Raw genomic sequence first — 19693 nt, 5'->3', positions numbered from 1 at the left:
GGTATTACATTCTTGTTAAGTCATAGAAGGCATGATTTTGCGTTTCTAAAGTTTCAGTATGTTATGTGGTATAGGATCCCTTGTCATTGTGAATTTGGCCTTATAGCTCCAGTGCAATTAGTGATGACATTGGCTATAAAGAGTGCAATACAACATTCATTTTGGTAGCCATATTTTGCTATTTGTATTCCACTTTGAAATACTTGTCAATTTTGATGAAAGTTGTATGTGGTTTCTGTTTATTTCTGCAGGGAAAATATATTAGTGATTATATTCTTAGATGACTCACGCCTAAGGATCCCCTGGAAGTGGAAGGGTTTACCCAGTGCAATTTACTAAACCACAAATTTTTGCATCTTCCTACTTTAGAACCTTGTTTTGTTGCTTGAGATTATAACATGTGCTTCATTTATTTGTTTAGTTTTCTTCAGAAATGAGCTGGCATGTGGACGTTATTTTTGGGAGCTAGCCTTGTACAATGCAAGGTTGTAAGTAGCGTATCGTTACCCGTATTGGTCGACCCAATAGTATCACTATAGCGTATCGTAAATTTTTAATAAAAATCCAAAAAAATCAAGAAAATCAGGAAAAATTAGTAAAAAATCTAAAAAAATTATATCACATGAAATAATGATGAATTGCACAAACCATATACATAAAATCACGTATGAAGCATTTATGTCTCTATTACATACCACAAGAGTCATACTTTCATATTACATAAACAAAAATATCCCACAAGAACAAGTTTTTTAATAAAACATGATACATCAATAATCATAATCATATTTATTATCTTCTTCTTCTTCTCCTTCTTCGACATCCACAGCGTCTCCAAGATACGTAGGGTCTTCATCATCTACCCCTCTTGTGCTCCTTCCATGTTAATCCATTGAATGCCCTCTTCATTTAAAAGAGACTGAGCTTCTTCTTCAACTCATGCATTCAATTCATCAAAATGTTCCAAACTGATGGGATCAAAATGCTCTTTGTACTTCCTTGTGCTCTTTCCATGCGTGGGTTCCCTTTCAATAGCCTCTACACATGTGTAGAAGTCGGTCCTTAAGAGGCATTTTAAACCCAAAATGAAAAAGACTCGGTTTTGGGTCTTTTTAAGTGTGCTAGACCCGCATCGTACGATATGGTGTGTATTGTACGATACAGGTCGATATAGGGGTATATCATACGATACACCCAATATAGGTACGATACACACTCGTAATACGAGTGTGTATCGTTAAGGCAAAAAATAATGATACGTATCGTATGATACGGCACGATACAAACAATAATGATACATATCGTATGATACGACACAATACAAACAACCTTCTACAATGTGTTTTTCTTTTTTGCCTTGAATTTCTGGGTTTTCAAAAAGGGGTAGAAAATGTAATACATCCTTCAAGGTGATTTTGTATTTAAGCTTCCTCTATCTTATGTTCATGTCTTACGAGTTGTTGAGAATAAATTTCTTCCAGATTAAAATATTAAGTTGTTCCCTTTTCAGTTTGGGATGTATCTCATCAACAACTGCGTGCAGCCACAAATACGAAAAATGTTTAGTCTGTTCAGGCCTCTTTGAGTTTGATGGCACTAGATAGTGATCTGTTCTTTTTCTTCCTGTGTTAATCTCGCAAGCATGTGTGTCATGTGGTGCCTTATGGAAAATTTTTCTGGTCATGCTAGGGTTCTTGTCTTTTACATTGATCTCAATTGGATTTCTTCATATCTTTTATGTATAGTCAGGGATAATTCTTTTATTTAATTCCACTATTCACTGCTTATGCACTTCGCAAGTAACTGCATCCTTATGTCTTATTTTACCGTGTTTTTCTTCTCAGGAAACAATTCCTGCATATACAAAATTGTCGGAACTTCAGTTGGAAGAATACAACAAAGATCATGATATTTCTGAGTTTTTTGAGTTTGTTGGTCATGGCCTGCAGACATGCATGAAGAGAATCACTTGGATTCATGAAAGATCACTGAAGCAGTTCTCTGATTTTAGCCAAAGTTCTAAAAGGCTATTCAAAATCATTGAGAATGGTGAAAGAGGAATCACAAATTGCACGGAATCTTCAGCTTCTTTGAAGAGATACATATCTGTTCTTGAGGAAAGGAAAAAGGAGAAGGACACTGAACTGGGTAGGATGCACAAGCTCATTGTGCTACTTTATGAAGCATGCAATAGTTCAATTTTGGAACTTGAGAATCATATGTATGTAGCATCTGGACCTGGCTTGGCTTATGGAATGCATTCTTCATCTTCTGGAATGCATGCATTTAAAGCAAGAACAATCCAATCACCTACCATGTACTCTGAGGATGAAGGAAATAAAGATGGACGCAAGTTCAGTTTAAGTGAGGAGTCTGTCAAGACAATGGCTGATACTTTACTGTCGACTGTTAAGGATTCAACTAAGAAGTGGTTTGAGATGACAGAAGAAAATAAAAAGGAATTGAAGGCAACAGTTTCCAATTTACAGAAAGAAATACAAGAAAAAGAAATCCAAAGAAACAGGATTTGTGCAGAGCTCGTTTCTCAGATTAAGGAAGCTGAAGCAACTGCTGACAAATACTTGAAGGATCTCCATTCTACCAAAATAACGGAGAGTGATCTGAAGGAAAAGATGAAAGTGCTGGAGCATTCACATGAAATGTTGCAGTTGGAGGTGAATGATCTTTCGGGTTGGGAGGCCTCTTCAAGAGAGTTACAGAAGAAAGTTGAATCCTTGACTGATCTGTTGGCCAAAAAAGATCAAGGTAAACTATGTTTCTCAATTTGCTTTGAAAATTTTCTGGCTACTACCCTTCTCATCTGGACTAATATCCTGTTTGTCATAATTTTGTTGTTGGAAACTTGCTACATGCAGAAATTGAGGGTCTCATGCAAGCACTGGATGAGGAAGAGGTGCAGATGGAAGACATGGCAAAGAAGGTGGAGGAGCTAGAGAAAATTGTACATCAAAAGAATCATGCTATAGAAAACCTTGAATCGTCTCGGGCAAAGGCTGTTGCCAAGCTTTCTTCTACATTAAGAAAGTTTGATGAGTTGCACCACTTTTCAGAAAACCTTCTCTCGGAAATTGAAAATTTTCAAGTGCAATTGCAAGGTCGTGATGAAGAGATCTCATTTTTACGCCAAGAAGTGATGAGATATACCAATGATATCCTCACACTGCAAGAGAATAACAAAAGGAATTTGACAGAGGTGCATGACCTATCTACGTGGTTGGAGTCGATGGTTTCACGTCTTGGGGTGCATGACATAAATCCTGATGACATGAAGCATGGTAGGGTTCACGCACTCATGGAGTTATTAGATGCATATATTGCTTCTATTATGTCAGAATTAGAAGGCTTAAGGCTTGCTGCTAGGAGCAGAGATTCTGCTTTACAAGGTGAAAGGAATAAATTAGAGGAGCTATTACGGAAAGTGCAAATGCTTGAGAATTCCATAAAAGAAAAGGACTCCCAATTACAATTAGTCTCAGGAACATGGGAATCTGGACAATTAACAGGTCTCGGTACCTCAGAAGCATTGGAGATTGAATCAGTGGTATGTCCTGAATTTTTCTTTCCTCGGCTATGTGGGGCTTATCTTTTCTGCCATCGATTTAATATTTCTACCACACTCATTTTTTTAGCATTGCCAAATTGAAAATGCTTATGGAATTTTTGGTTGTTGAGCTAATATTTTTTTTCCATATTTGATTGTGTCACTCTCTTCTATAATATTGATTTGACATGGTCTTGGTTGTGGTGTCTTCATTGATATTCTTTCAGATATGGCTCTCAATGCAATGATTGATGTTATTTGCTTTCTTCAATTTTAGCTTGGCTTTTGAAACTTCTTATTTTCTACATTTCCTTTTTCAAATTGTGAAATTAATTTGATGAAGCATGTAAAACTAACTGACTCTTTCATGTTTTAAGCTTCACATTGTTTTTAATGCTCATGGTGAATCAACCTGTGACATGCTATAGTTCTTGGAAAGAGTGGGTCCCAACCTTGACTCAGCTGATTTGGATGTTACTCTTGTTGTTGAAATATTAGTATTATGTTGGATCCATGTATTCTTATAATATGCGCTTTAGACTTCCTTAGTTCTTTTCTCGTCAAGAAAGGTTCCTGGATAGGTCTTAAATTCTTATTACTCTTAGTAATTGGGAAGTTTTTACACTTCCTCTGGATTCACTTACTTTACACTATCTGGGAATGTGTTGGATGAGAATGCAACCTAGAGGTGCATACTCTCATTTTATCCTTAATAAGTCTGTTATCTCTGGAAATTTACTATTAACCCTGTAGAAAATATGAAATCAGGGTCTCATCTAGTGAGACCAATATATTTTGTTGGTTGGTTCCTGTGTGATTTTGAAGTTCATGCAAGCCTGGTCCCCTGGAGGTTTCTCCAACTTTGTTCTGGATCTTACCCTAAATGCCTTATTATTTTTCAAAGTAGGCTTGAACTTCAACTTGTAGAATGAATGTATTCGAGTATAGTGGTCCAATTCTGCATTCCCTGTATATAAAACTTGAAAAATACATATGGTTTAAGGCCTTGGTTGAATTTTAATTGGTTCAGTCTGAATAGACATGGTCCCTCCCACTTACAAGTGGCAGAATAATGTTATTTTATGTTGTCTATGCCCCTTGTTGATACTTTTTACCAGTCTGTTTTCCATCTCCCCAAAATTGAAAAAAGAACAATCAGGTGCTGCTACTTATCATAGCTATTTTAGTAATCTATTTTGTGTAATGTCTAATAGCAACTCTTGATTCAGCCAAAACGTTGCACGTGCCTTGGAAGATTATTATTATTAATTTTAGGCATCACAGAATATGCTAAGAAGTTTGTATCCATGACTATAGTGCTTTTCCAGTCCTTGACATCTAATATAATCTTTAAAAGTCAAATTTTATGGAGAGGCTCTCAAGGCTGAAACCAGTGAGGAGGAGGATAACATCGGTTGGGAATACACACCTTCCGGGTTTTTTTCAGCTAAATCTCGCTTATCCCTTGTTAGAATCCTTGACTGCTCCTTTTCCAAAACAGGTACAGGTTTGGGGTTTGCCTAAGCAAAGATTTTACATAGATTCTCCCCAAGTATTGTGCAGACGCGTACCAATCAGAAGAGAGGTCTCTATATGGGTGGTGCTACATGCGTGATAGAGTTGAGGAGTCAACTTTCCATCTAGTCTGGTCTTGCTCATTTCTCCACTCTTCCATTTGCTGGATAGACTTGGAATTTCCATTTCATTTTGAGTTTTAAAGGAATTCTAATGAATCCTGCTTGCTGGGTTCTTATCCAGAAAAAAAACAAAAACAAAAAAAAGCAAAAAATCCTGCTTTCTGGGCAAAAGGAAAGAAATGAAGAGCCACTGGAGATGGGAACTGATTTTTGCTTGGTGGTTTGTGTGCTTGACTGCTTGGAAAGATATGACAGGACATCTGAACTTTGATGCTCAAAATGCTCAGACCTGACTCCATTTTCACATTTGAAGTGTGTGTGTCACGTGCGTGTGCACGTGTGCGTGTGCGTGTGCGTGTGCGTGTGCGTGTGCGTGTGCGTGTGCGTGTGCGTGTGCGTGTATGCGTGTGATCTTCCATAAATGTCAGCTATGGTTATTTATGAACATTTTGTTGTTAAATATAAGGTATGTTTTATGTATGTCTACATGGTTATTTATCAACATTTTGTTGTTAAATATAAGGTATGTTTATGTACGTGGACAGACCTACCTCCTTTTGCTTGTAATCTTCAAATCTATATGGACTTACAAATGCAATATCTTGCACTAACACGAACTTTTATATGTAAGTTCTAGCCATAAAAAAGAAGCCTAATCTCGTGTTACTTTAAACTACTATCTTTACAGGTAAGACAGTGCTTATTTGTTGTTTTGAGGCAAGGCATGTAATTTACGCTTCATCTTGTTAGGAGTGTTAGGACTGCAAAACTGAAGCAATGGCTGGACCTACGTAGAAGAGTCTGGCTTCTATAGTTCCTTTTGCTATGGCCATCTTGTTAAAATGTATTGTGTATATGACATTCACATGGAATTTGTATTTTGTGTGTGTATATGTGTATATATATATATATATATATATATATATATATATATATATATATATATATAGAGAGAGAGAGAGAGAGAGAGAGAGAGAGAGAGAGATCGGTACGTGCTAAATGAAACATGCTAAATGGGTTTCTCTGCTCTTCCGATGTTTTTTTCGCAGTTCCGACCCCATAAATGTGTTGGACATGGTCGATTTACGCGTAATCCACACCTGGATCATGTGTTTTTGATGAAAAAAATGATATTTGGAGCCTAAAAAGTTTACAAAGATTTTGGATCGTTGATTTTCTGAACGTAATAAAAACCCACCCATGTGTTGGAATAAAACACTTCAAGAGCTGATCTCTTTAAAATCAAGTACATAGATCTCATCTGTATGGTCAGAATTTAAAAATAAAACGAAAAAACCTTAAAAACTCATTTAGCATGTTTCATGTAGCATATTTCATTTAGCTGTCAGTGTCACAAAATGGTACGAATTCCAATGCACTCCAGAATGAGTTCCATGAGCAAATAATACAATATAGTTACATTCATGAAAATACCTATAGAACACAAGACTTAAAAATAAACAATTTAATTAAGTATGAAATTCAAATAATACAAAAGAAATAAAAAATTACAAAAGAACCTCATCAAAACCTAGAAAACTACCCATCACTCTCTCACCTTCAAAGTCACATACCCACCCATATATATATATATATATATATATATGCCAAAAAAGGAGAGAAGAGAGAGGAGTTAAAAAGGAAGGAGTCCCTTCTAGCCATTGGACTAGCCTCCAACGGCTAGAACACAGTCAACCTAGGTTGACTAAGATAAATATATATTATATAATATATATATATATAAATATAAATATATATAAGTATATATATATATATATATATATATACATACTATATATATAAAGGTGTACAAACTGTATGTATACACATACGTATACATATACATACCAAGGATACATTTATCTTAACACCCCCCCTCAAACTTTCCGACTCACTGTAAGTTTGAAATTACAAACGAAGAAACCCATTACATAAAATGTCTCTCATGGACTTCATCAGGTTATTCCACTTGGTGCTTCTTTAAATGGTGTTTAATCATACGCTCCATAATCCCAAAAGATCTTTAATAGCATCAATTCTTAAAGTACTTGCAAGAAGATATAACAAGTGCAGTCTAACAAAAAATAATTATACTTATATAACTTATGGAGAGAGGATGACCGAGAACAATTTCAAGAGCAATCAAATACACATAATAGCCACTACAGGCGTACATATAAGAAATTCCACTAATGAAATGCTTAGAAAAACATGTAATGAAGTATGTGGAATTAAAAAACAAAATGTAAAAGAACATACAAGTCCAAGCATAGACAATACAGAGACCTGAAGGCATAATACAAGCACAAAAGTGCATAAGCACAAGTCTACTATGGGACAATACGAAGAGCTAACGAAGGGCAACACATGCAAGTAAAAATATATTGAATACATTCTTGGTAAACACATACACCTATGCAAATTATGCAAGACAATCAATTATGGAATAACTCATGCAACTAACGTGTAATGCAAAATGCATGAAAATATTTCAACAACCATTTCTCATAAGAGAGCAAATGAGTTTAAAAAAAATTACGAAGAGATTAAAAAATCTCATATATCATAATAAATTAATTTCATAAATTAAAACACTAGTTTGACTATCACAAACATCACCTCACTAGATCTCAAATCCTAAAAAATCAAGTGTATCAACAACTAGAACAAAGCATAATCTCAATGCCACTTATGGGCTAAACAAACACACAAAAGTGTGAATAAACATCTCTTGTCTACATATAATGACACTCAACATGAGTGTATCAACTACTAGAACAAGAGTATATTCACAATGCCACTTATAAGCTAGACAAATACACAAAAGTTAACAATCTCTTGTCTACATATAATGACACTCGACATGAGTGTATTAGCTACTAGAACAATAGTATAATCACAATGCCACTTATGGTTTAAATAGACATACAAAAGGTGTGAACAAACATCTCTTGTCTACATGTAGTGACACTTAGATAAACGACATAAAAAGGAGAATATATTCAAGGTAAGAAAGCTTGTAATGAAAACACACTAATGTTATCAATAAGAATATCAATTTTAACCATCTTTCGAAACACCATGATTTCAAAAATAAATAGCCATTACAGATAAACATAGTTACAAGCATCTATAATAACAATGACCATACAACAAATGAATGATACAACAAAGTTAAATCTAGAGATCAAACAACTGTCTGTTAGAGTAAAACCATAAGTTGACAATCTAAACTGACATAAAACGAGGTGCACACAACTCACCCCAAGAAACATCTCTAAATCAATGAAAGCATATATGAATCTAGAGGCCAATCAATTATCAATTAGATCCAAAACTAGTGTCACAACACTCATAAACTTTGATAATTGCATATTGATTAGATGATTTGAGGTGCACACATAACTTACCTCAATGACCAACTCAGAATACCAACAATAATGAGTTCAGAGGCCAATCAACCATCAATTAGACCCAAGATAAGTGACAACATGTCACTCATAACTCTTGAGAATCTAGATTGATAGGATGACATGAGGTGCACACATAACTCACCTCAATGGCTAACTTTGACTTAACAATAAGGCCAAGAGAGATGATGCATCATATATAAAATTATGTGATTGAAAAAATTAATGATATAAGAAGACAATAAATACTCACGAAAATCAATTTCCAAATAGGCGAGTTCATATCAAATAATCGATTTGAAAAAAAAAAGTTTTAAATCAAATCCAATAAAGTTAGATGAAAACCTTATCATAAGAATTAGTGCAATTAGATGCACAATATGTCAATCGATGCAATACCATGCAATGCAACATAGATATGTCAATTTTTACAAATTTGAATAAGTAAATAAGCATGCAAATTACGATGCTTGAGAATCTTTAAAAAGATCATAAGTCCATATCTCATACAATAGATCCAATAAATCTCACTAAATAGACAAGAGTAATATATATAATCTTTAGATTTAAATCTACTATAAGGCAATTAAAGGCAGCATATAGAGAGTCCAAAAGAGCTAAGTGCACAATCACACAAATACAAAACCACTAGTGGGCAAGATATAACGAGCCAACTAAAAGCTATGCATAAACATAAAAATGTTGACATTATTGATAAAATGTTCCCAAAGAGCCATAGAAATTTTAATAACGTACATAACTATGAACCCACATATGATCGCATTAATCAAGAGATTTTTCTCACAATGCAATGAATATACAATCTCCAAGATGCATGATATAAGATATCAATACACAAGAAAGAAACCAATATGATAAGCACAAAAAAAGTTAGGTTTGAGTATATGATAACAAGTCATGCTTATGCTATTTAATAAAGATTATTTGAAGTATATACTTAAAGATGCCTTAATTCAACACAAGTCATTTGAAAATAGTCTTACTTAATAGAACAATATCACTTAAACATACATGAAATAACACATTCATATAATAATAGAAAGACCTTATTATAACATAGAAAACACGTCTATATAAAAAAAAAGGATCACACAATACATCTTTTTGATTTTTATGCTTGATCACATCACAAAAAAAGAAATCCAAAAGATAGTCCATACATACGTTAAGAGACATTCAAACATGAAATTTAGTATTTTGCAAAAACATGAAATACATAAGATTTTAATAAACCACATATTTTGCAAAACATAAATTTTCACTACACATATTTCAAAAACATTTAATTTTATCATAACCCTTTTATAAATACTTATCATACATATGAAAATAGAAAAGCCAAAGATACATACCGGAATACAAAATTCCTAAATCCATACCATCCATTAATATGAATCTTTCTCAAGACCTTGATGCCTCGCTCTGATACCATGCCACAAAATGGTACAGATTCCAATGCACTCCAGAATGCGTCCCATGAGCCAAGAATACATTGTAGTTAAACACATGTTCACGATGAAAATACCCATAGAACACAAGACTTAAAAATAAACAATTTAATTAAGTATAAAATTCAAATAATACAAAAGAAATGAAAAATTACAAAAGAGCCTCACTACAATACTCAATCACTCAAAACCTAAAAAACTACCCATCACTCTCTCACCTTCAAAGTCAAATACCCACCCATATATATGTCAAAAAGGAGAGAAGAGAGAGGAGTTAAAGAGGAAGGAGTCCCTTCTAGCCATTGGAGCTAGCCCAACGGCTAGAAATCTAGCCGTTGGTCTAGCCTCCAACAGCTAGAACATAGTCAACCAAGGTTGACTAAGATAAATATATATTATATATAAATATATAAATATATACATATATACACATGTACACATATGCATATGTATACACATACGTATATATACATACCAAGGATACATTTATCTTAACGTTAGCACATACCCATTACTCTCTCTCTCTCTCTCTCTATATATATATATATACATAGTTCACTGTGAATGTAAACTGAAATACCCATCAGGGGTATTTCAATCTTTTCTGTCTTTAACAGGTGTGAGTCCATTAGGGACTGACAAGTTTTTTATTTCCTTATTTTCTGTTTCATTTTATTTCTTTTTTATTTTTGACTGTTGTACCATGTGATTGGGAGCTGGTCCAACTAGCTGTTGTACCATGTTGATTGCTCTCCTTTGAGAGATTGTGTGTTGGCCCTTAGTGGCTCTTGTATTTGGCCCATTAGAGGCTTTTGTACCTGTGTGTGTGCACCTTTGAAGCCACTTGTGGCATCGTATTTGTGCACTTGTTACTTCATTATATGGTATCATAGTCTTTGGTGTTCTTGGGCAAAAGCTTAAAGAGGAGATTCGTGGGAGTGGTGGAGCATTGGTTTGTTGGTTTGTTACCTTGGGAAGCACACCATCAAACTTCTTCAACACTTTTTTCTTGCTTTCTTCTCCTCTTCTTTCTTCTCGTTCTTATCTCCATTCTTTCCTCTCCACTTTGGCCGATAAAAAAATTGCAATAGTGATTCCCATCAAATTTGATAAAAAAACTACATGTGAGCCGCAACTGTGAAAAGAATGCTCATGGGTAAAAACTTATGGTATTTTGTTGATGGATCTGCATTGGAACCACAACCAATTCTCACAAAATTGGTTATTGGAGCCGATGGTGGATCAAAGGAAGAAAGCCTTAAGGGGATTGAAAAAGAAAAGGCTATGATTGATTAAAAAAAAAACTATAAAGAGTGGAAAGTAAGCCATACCAAGGCGCTTTCCCTCTTTATGAATAGTATGCACGAAGAGCCTTGCTTTGATATTCTTGAATTTGAAAAAGCCGATGAGGCTTGGGAATATGTTAAACAAACATATACTCAAAAAGATGTAGCACACAAATGAGATCTCATAGATAAGGTACATAATTGCATACAAGGCCATAAGACCGTAAGGAAATACTATAGTACCCTCAAGAGGCTTTTGGATCAATTGGCTAAACTTGAGCCTAGATGGGAGACTCCAAATGATGCTCAAGAATGAAAGAAATATAAGCACGAGGAACAATTGTTTCAATTTTTTAAAGTACTTAGACCCGAATTTGAACAAGTTCAGGCCAATATTATTCACAAGGAAAATCTTCTTCCGTTACATAAAGTTTTGACTCAAGTATGCATAATGGAGACAAGACTTAAATCTATGTCCGAATTTAAGGAGACAAAGGATAATGTGTTGGCCGTCTCAAAGATCAAGGGCCAATACGAATGTTTACAAACAACCTCATTTTTCAAAGCCTTACTATGAGAAGCCTAGATATGATGGAAAAAAAAACTATGTTGACTTGTCATAATTATGGAGAACCGGGTCATATTAGGTCATTTTTTCCCAAGTTCAAAGAAAGAGAAGAAAAAAAGGTGGCATCCATGGGAGCGTCTCACGAAGAAAGAAATGGAACCAATGAAGATTCTAAATCAATTGGAACCATGTTCTCTCAAATCATGGAGATCCTTCATCCACTAATCAAGAGCTATTCTCTCTCCGATGCCGCGGTCTCTACATCATCACATCCCGGTAAGATTTCGTAGCTTTTGGATTCTAGAGTCTCATTTCATAGGACTCTACATTCTTCTTTACTTTTCAAATGTTGCACTAATTCAGTACCAAAAAATGTTTTTACCGCTGACAAATCCTCTCTTAGTATTAAAAACATTGGAAATTTTTTAAAACACTTCAAAATTTTCTATTCTAAAAGTTAGACTTGTCCCAAAACTAAATTTAAATTTTTTGTCTGTTTCACAAATCACCGACCATGGGTGTAGTGTCTCATTCTCATCCAAAAAATATCTTGTGCAGGATCTCCTGTCTGGGAAGTTGATTGGGGAAGAAGGCTATAGAGAAGAAGACCTCTACTACATGGATCGTCTTCTTCTTCCAAAAAACATGTCTGCTTTATGACACCAAAGATTGGGGCATCCTAGTTTGTCAAAATTATCTCATGTAAAAAATTTTATTGTGGGGATTTTATTGTTAGCAAAATGAAGGCTCTTTCATTTCCAAAAAGAACCTTTTTCTCTTCTAAACCATTTAAATTAGTGCATTCACCTGTATCAGAACCTTCTCCTATTTTATCTAAAGGTGGTTTATCTTATTATGTAATATTTGTTGATGACTATACAAGATACTTATGGATATATTTTCTTAGGCACAAAAATGTGGTTTTTGAGAACTTTAAAAAATACCATAATTTTATCAAAAATCAATTTGAGACCAAAATTTTTATCTTCCGCTCCAACTCTGGGGGGAATTTATGTCAAATGATTTCAAAACTTATTTTGAAAATAATGAGATTATTCATCAAAGATCATGTGCCTATACTCCTCAAAAAAACTGATTAGCTGAGAGAAAACATAGGCACATAATTGAAACTACTATAACTCTTTTAATTGCAAAAGATGTTGCATGACATTTTTGGCCTGAACCATGTTTGACAATCATATACCTTATCAACCGACATGTTTGACAATCGTATACCTCATCAACCGACTCCCGTCATTTAAGCTTCAAAACATCTCTCCTTATGAAAACTTTTTAAAGTTTCTCCCGATTATCTTAGATTAAGACTTTTGGATGCAAGTGTTTTGTTCTCACTGAGAAAAATGATAAACTCTCTCCCAAAGTCATACCGTGTGCTTTCTTTGGATATGGAGAAGCTCAGAAAGGGTTTAGATGTTTTGATTTCAAAATTAACAAACTATATATATCCAAGAATGTTTGCTTTTTGGAAAATGAAAGTTTTTTTTCAAAATGTGCCTGAGAAAGACTCCGAGTATTCTTTATTACTTGAATTATTGTCTCAATGTAAGGGTAGTTCTTCGTATGAGAATGATAGGGATGAGGAGCCTCAATCAAATCGGGATGGTGAAAGCATTGAAATTGGTGGACCTAGTATAATTTAATATAGAAGACGTGACAATGATAGTCAACCAAATGCCTTAGAAAAGTACTCTATCTTAGAAAATCAACAAACTGAAAACGTCAAAAGATCAGATAGGACTTCTACACCCCTTGATAGATTTGTTTCATATGAATCATTCTCACCTCAATATAGGGCTTGTCTAGCTAGGATTTTGGCTTATTTTGAACCTACTACATATAAACAAGCAAAAGAACATCTCGAATGGGTAAAAGTTATGAATGAAGAATTAGGAGCACTCGAAAAATCCATGACTTGGGAAGGTTCTGATTTTCTTAAAGGTAAGAAAATTATAGGTTGTAGATGGGTGTATAAAGTAAAAATTAAGAGTGATGGGACCTTAGAAAGAAACAAGACATGGTTAATTGCTAAAAAGTATGCACAAGAGTATGTAATAGACTATGATGAAACATTTGCACCAGTAGCTAGGATGACTTTAGTTAGGACCCTTATTGTTGTTGTTGCTATTAAAGGTTGGCATATATACCAAATGAATGTTAAAAATGCATTTTTAAATGGAGATTTAAAATAAGAGGTTTATTTGGATTCACCTCCTGGATATAAAGTCCTCTCCGGTAAGGTACTTCGATTGAGAAAAACTCTTTATGGTTTGAAATAAACACCTAATGCCTGGTATGATCGCTTTAGTTTTGTTATGCTAAAGTTTGGTTTTAAGTATTGTTATATTGATATTGCTTTGTTTACTAAGAAATCTGATGCAGGGATTGTTATAATTTTCCTTTTTGTTGATGATATGATCATTACAGGTGAAGACAAACAAGGAGTAAAGGATATTAAATGTATCCACAAAACATATTTTGAAATGACTGATCTTGGATTTCTCAAAATTTTTCTTGGAATTGAGGTTCCTTATTCTCATAGAGGATACTTGCTTTCTCAAACCAAGTGTGCTAATGATATTATTGATAGGTTAGACATTACTGATGAAAAGAGGGTGGACACACCTGAAGTTATTAATGCCAAGATGAAGATTAATGATGTGATACCTCTGGATGATCCTACTCCATATTAACAAATAATTGGCGTCTTGACTTATTTGACTATTACTAGGCCTGCTATTGCGCATGCAGTTCATACTGCTAGCCAATTCCAACATTTTCTTGCCATAGTTTACATGATTGCTGAGATGAGAATTGTTAGATATTAACAAACCTCTACTTCTAGATGTCTTTAGTTATCCTCCTCTTCCTCTCTTGAGCTGATTGCTTATTCTGACTTAGATTGGGGAGGAGATCCAAATAATCGATGCTCAACTACCGGTTTTTGTGTGTTTTTAGGTGATTATTTGGTGTTGTGGAAGTACAAAAAACAACAAAAAATATCATTGTCATCCATTGAGTTCGAGTACCGTGCAGTCACTACTACAACATCAGAGACTGTTTGGTTGTGAAGATTACTTGAAGACATGAGTGTTCATCTTCAGACACCCTCCAAACTATGTTGTGATAACAAGAGTGCAAATACATGGCTGACAATCATACGTTCCATTAAAGAACCAAACATATCGAAATAGAATGCCACTATGTGCGTAAAGAATTTCTGAGACACACCATCACTCTATCTTATGTTGCGTCCGAATATCAACTAGTAGACTTTTTCACCAAGGCTCTTCTGTCACCTCGTTTTTATTTTCTTCTTGACAAACTTTCGGTGATCACACCGTAAGTTTGAGGGAGGTGTTAAAATGTATTGTGTATATGACATTTGTATGGAATATATATATATATATAGTTTACTATGAATGTAATGGGTATTTCAGTCTGTAACAGGTGTCAGTCCATTAGGGACTGACGAGTTTTTTATTTTCATATTTTCTGTTTCATTTTGTTTCTTTTTTATTTCTGACTGTTGTACCATGTGATTGGGAGCTGGCCCAACTAGTTGGGCCAGCCCTTAAGCATGGGAGTGCCTCTTGTATTTAATCATGCTTGTTGCCAAGCATATTGAAATAAAGATTCTTATTATTTTTATAGTGTTGATTTCTCTCCTTTGTGAGATTGTGTTGGCCCTTAGTGGCTCTTTGTATTTGGCCCATTAGAGGCTTTTGTACTTGTAAGTGTGCACCTTTGTAGCCACTTTGTAGCCACTTTGTAGCATTGTATTTGTGCACTTGTTGCTTCATTACACATCTCACCATTGCTAATGTGTTTTCTGCCTTCTAGCATTATAACCTCTTGGAAGACATATATACTTATTCACAAATTTCCATGCTTCTTGACCTTAATGCCTTTTTGTACTTCTCGTTGTGGTTCCTCATCTATTTCTCTTACATAATATATGGCCAAACAGGAAGACTCTCTCTCTCTCTCTCATTGCATATGCAGAAAAAATGGCTATCCATGATTAATTGTCAAGCCTTATCCCATGCATGTGGGATTTAGTGATTCACATTTCTTAGTGGCGGTTGAGTTGTGATTTTTTGGGTGATTGCCAATGGACAAAGCATCCCATACTTTTTGGTAGAAAATTGGAAGGTTTATTTTGCATTGCGGTTGTGTAAGGATGGTTCTCATTTATTGCATTATGCACTTACAATTCAACCTTTTCTTGTGTGTTTTTAGGGACAGAGGAACAAGAAAGTGGTTACTTTGGGCCATATTGTATCTCATGCACGGAATGTCAGGAAAGTTGCCAATGATCATGTTGCTATTGACATGGAGGCTGGCAGCAGTCTGTTAGATGCAGAAGATGATGATAAAGGTCATTTCTGCTCTTTTTCTGCCCTCCCTTTATAATGCTTTATAGTGATCCTGACAATGCATGAAATACATTGTTGATGAAATATCTTTTAATTTGAAGGTCATGTTTTCAAGTCACTTACCACATCGAGCATTGTACCAAGGATCGCAAGGCCTTTAGCTGACAGGATTGATGGACTATGGTAGGCCTTTATTCATTAACCTTGTCATTGATATAATTTTTTACTTTTTTGCATTTGTTCATATATTTTTTCCGTACATTATTTGATTTCTCTGTTACCCAACCAGGGTTTCAGGCGGGCGAGTGTTAATGAGGCAGCCCACTTTTAGGCTTGGAATTGTAATCTATTGGATTGCAATGCATGTACTATTTGCTGCTTCTATTATCTAACAAGACTTCTCTCAGGTAAGTTATGAATCATGTTGCAAATGCATGTTTTAGTATAATTGTTGGTTTGCTTTAAGCTTGTCTATTGTCTTTAGGTATTTATCTCCACTGGTTCAGCAATCACTATTTAATTGGAAGTTCATAATGATCCTGCTTCTGTACATTATGATTTGAAATTACCATCCAAAGTGTTGGAAAATGAAAAAATATTTTTGATTTTTCTCAATTTCATTGATGAAAATTATTGGGAAATTAAAGGACCTGCCTCCTTCTGTGATGATTATGTGTTAGTGACAAGGCTCCATGATGTTGAGACCGTAAGTATTGGTGTTTGGCATACTTAGTACACAATTTTTTAGATGGAACCTTACAAAATATTTCTTATTTTTTTTTTAATTTCATTGATGAAAATTATTAGGAAATTGAAGGACCTGCCTTCTTCTGTGATGATTATGTGATAGTTGCAAGGCTCCATGATGTTGAGAGTGTAGTTATTGGTGTTTGGCATACATGGTACACCATCTTCTAGGGGAAACCTTACTGGTTGGTGAAAGCAAAAGAGCATCACTGATGTGGAAGAGAGATCATGACAAAAGTGAGAAATTGGCCATATCAAATGGTTGGGTACTATTGGTTGGAGAAAGGGAAACAATTATTTTTTAACTAGAATAAGGTGGTCATAAAAATATCCTTTTTTCTTTGTTTCTAATCAAATGTATTTTCCACCCCTAAATATGGTTGATAAAATATCACTATATTCAAATTTATCAAAGGTATGCTGGGACATTCTTATGGTAGTATCATCAGGTAATTTCCTATGAAAAAATGTCTCCCAAAACCTTTTTCTTTATTGCTTTTTGTCTTAAATCTATGGTTTTTTTGCAAGGAAATAAGTGCTTCTAAATCTTCCAGATATTTGTTGCCAGGAGATCTCTGAGGCACCATTTTTTACATAAATGGGAAACCTATACTTGTTCAAATGAATCCGATCCTTGATCTTTTTGTGTGAGATATATTACACGGATGGCACACAACCTGATAGATGGAGCACCACATAATCATAGATGGTGTTGCCAATGGGTTGGGTATGGCACTGTCCCAGTCGGACTCAGACCTGGTCTAGTAGGGTTCTGTGGTTCATTTAGTGAAATATTTGTAGGTGGTGGTGACCTAGTTTGGTATTTTCAATCCATCCAGATCCAATGCAGGTTCAACTTTTTATTATGGTCTTAGAACATAGACCAATATTAACTTAGAGCTATAGCGTACATGAAAATGATTTTCATGGATTTCCCGAGTTTTTATGGGGATAGAATGTTGTCTCCATAAGAAGTGAGAAAGATGAAAGAACACGGGGATGTTCTGGCCTTTTTGTAAATAATGTGAAAAATATAGGAAGCAATTAAAAAATAGGGGATCAGGGGAAGAAAAATAATTTAAAAAATTCAAACAATTTTTAGAGGATTGTATTGCACGCATGCAATTATCAGAAAGTGTCATGATAAAATATCTTCCTAATGTTCTTTATGACAATCTTGTCATAATAGCATGATATACTGTTTTTCTCGCAGATTTGGGATTATGGTCAAAAAAGCATCCTGGGATGGGCATAGAAGGAAACTAGGTGACCAAGTGATAAATGTGCAATGCAGACGATTCATGAGCCTAGTATCCTAGGAAATAGTTATGGACCTGTTAACTCGTTTCTCAGGGTGTTATGATAAAAAAATGGCAGCCAAAACATGTTCAAAAGTCTTGTTTTTGTCTGGTGGGAAAACTGGAATATCTCGAATGTCCAAGGCTTTGAAAGAATTTCTTGGCATGGTGAGAACAAGACCATACCACATGCTGGACTTATCTAAAAGTATTCATGAGACAATGTATGTCTTTAAGCGATCAATTTGCATATGCAAGTTATAGGATTGTGGTAGACGGTCGACACATTTTAATAATGCAAACATCCTTGGCATTGTATACTTGTCTACTTATGAACCAATTGATGGAATTAAGATAACTGAGATAAGATAAAGAAAACAAGGAAAATAATAGTTTAAAGAGGGTCAATGAAAACAAAAAGTGAAGAGAGATGATGCTTAAACAAATGACTTGAGCTTGTTTTCTCAAGTTTTGTTGTGTCATCTTGAATTTGTTCATATGGGTAGCTCATTGTTTGTAGCATGATTTCTCGTATGTGACTTGGAATTGCATGCGCTTTTTCTTTTCTGTTCTCTCCTTTTCCTTGGAAGGGTCATGATCAAATAATCTTCTTGATTTGCAGTTGTATTTGGCTTGTGCTAGGTGATTTGCTAGAAAAAGAAAGGGTAGACAGGGTTCTCTTCTTGAGATCTATTCATTATACCAAAGAAATTCTTTGTAGACTATAGCCCAAAGCAGGTAATTATTTTGCCATACAGGAAGCTGTGATTTTCTGTTCTCTTTTGTTGATTAAATCTCAGTTCACCTTGGTTGCATTCAATAAAGCATGCTACCACAGAGAAGAAAGGCATACATATTGAAGAAATGTCATTACGTTAGCCATTGTAAATATTTGTATTGATAACTGGAGTATTGTTAATGAAAAAATTCTTCTATTTTGCAACATTTTGCAGGTAGTAGATATTCAGATTATTTCCTTATTTTGGATTTCCGTATTGTTGTTTTCTCTGTTTGTATTTGCTTAAACCATCTTAATGGTGGTAATATGAAAGTTCACACTCTATAGTGTTGAGCAGTTTATTGGGAGAGAAACGTCCTCGGGTATAAGAACAGGATATCATTTGCTGCCCTTGTAAGGAGCTCACTAGTTAGAACTCATAGGGGGAGGTTGTTTTGATCAAATCTGATCTCATGGGTGTGTTCAGCATGGTCAAAATAGTAGGAATCAACACTTGGATCATAGTTTTTCAATGTAAAAATATGTTTTTTTTATGGTTTGAAAATTTGGTGCATTGTAGACCGTTGATTTTTCAACCCTC

At 34.7% G+C, this 19693-nt stretch overlaps 1 protein-coding gene across 4 annotated transcripts in view; it reads left to right on the top strand.

Annotated features, from left to right (window-relative positions):
* Window positions 1-19319, top strand: part of LOC149851223 (uncharacterized) — a 28950-nt gene extending 9631 nt beyond the window's left edge. For 2 of the 4 annotated variants that reach the window (XM_089999307.1, XM_089999333.1), the window contains exons 5-10: window positions 1845-2766; window positions 2877-3562; window positions 16193-16331; window positions 16431-16512; window positions 16619-16736; window positions 18997-19319. In XM_089999307.1, the coding sequence (XP_089855433.1) occupies window positions 1845-2766; window positions 2877-3562; window positions 16193-16331; window positions 16431-16512; window positions 16619-16721 (1932 nt within the window). In that variant the 3' untranslated portion in view covers window positions 16722-16736; window positions 18997-19319. Of the gene's footprint in view, window positions 1-1844; window positions 2767-2876; window positions 3563-5063; window positions 5313-16192; window positions 16332-16430; window positions 16513-16618; window positions 16737-18996 lie in introns of those variants that run through there. The other 2 variants (XM_089999315.1, XM_089999325.1) reach the window with 2 other exon arrangements.
* Window positions 19320-19693: the final 374 nt, after the last annotated feature.

Source organism: Nuphar pumila, chromosome 1 (genome assembly GCF_984573655.1).
Source record: "Nuphar pumila chromosome 1, dmNupPumi1.hap1.1, whole genome shotgun sequence".
Classification (NCBI taxonomy): Eukaryota; Viridiplantae; Streptophyta; class Magnoliopsida; order Nymphaeales; family Nymphaeaceae; genus Nuphar; species Nuphar pumila.
The sequence above is the reverse complement of the archived record's forward strand: the minus strand, read 5'-3'. Positions and strand labels throughout refer to the sequence as shown.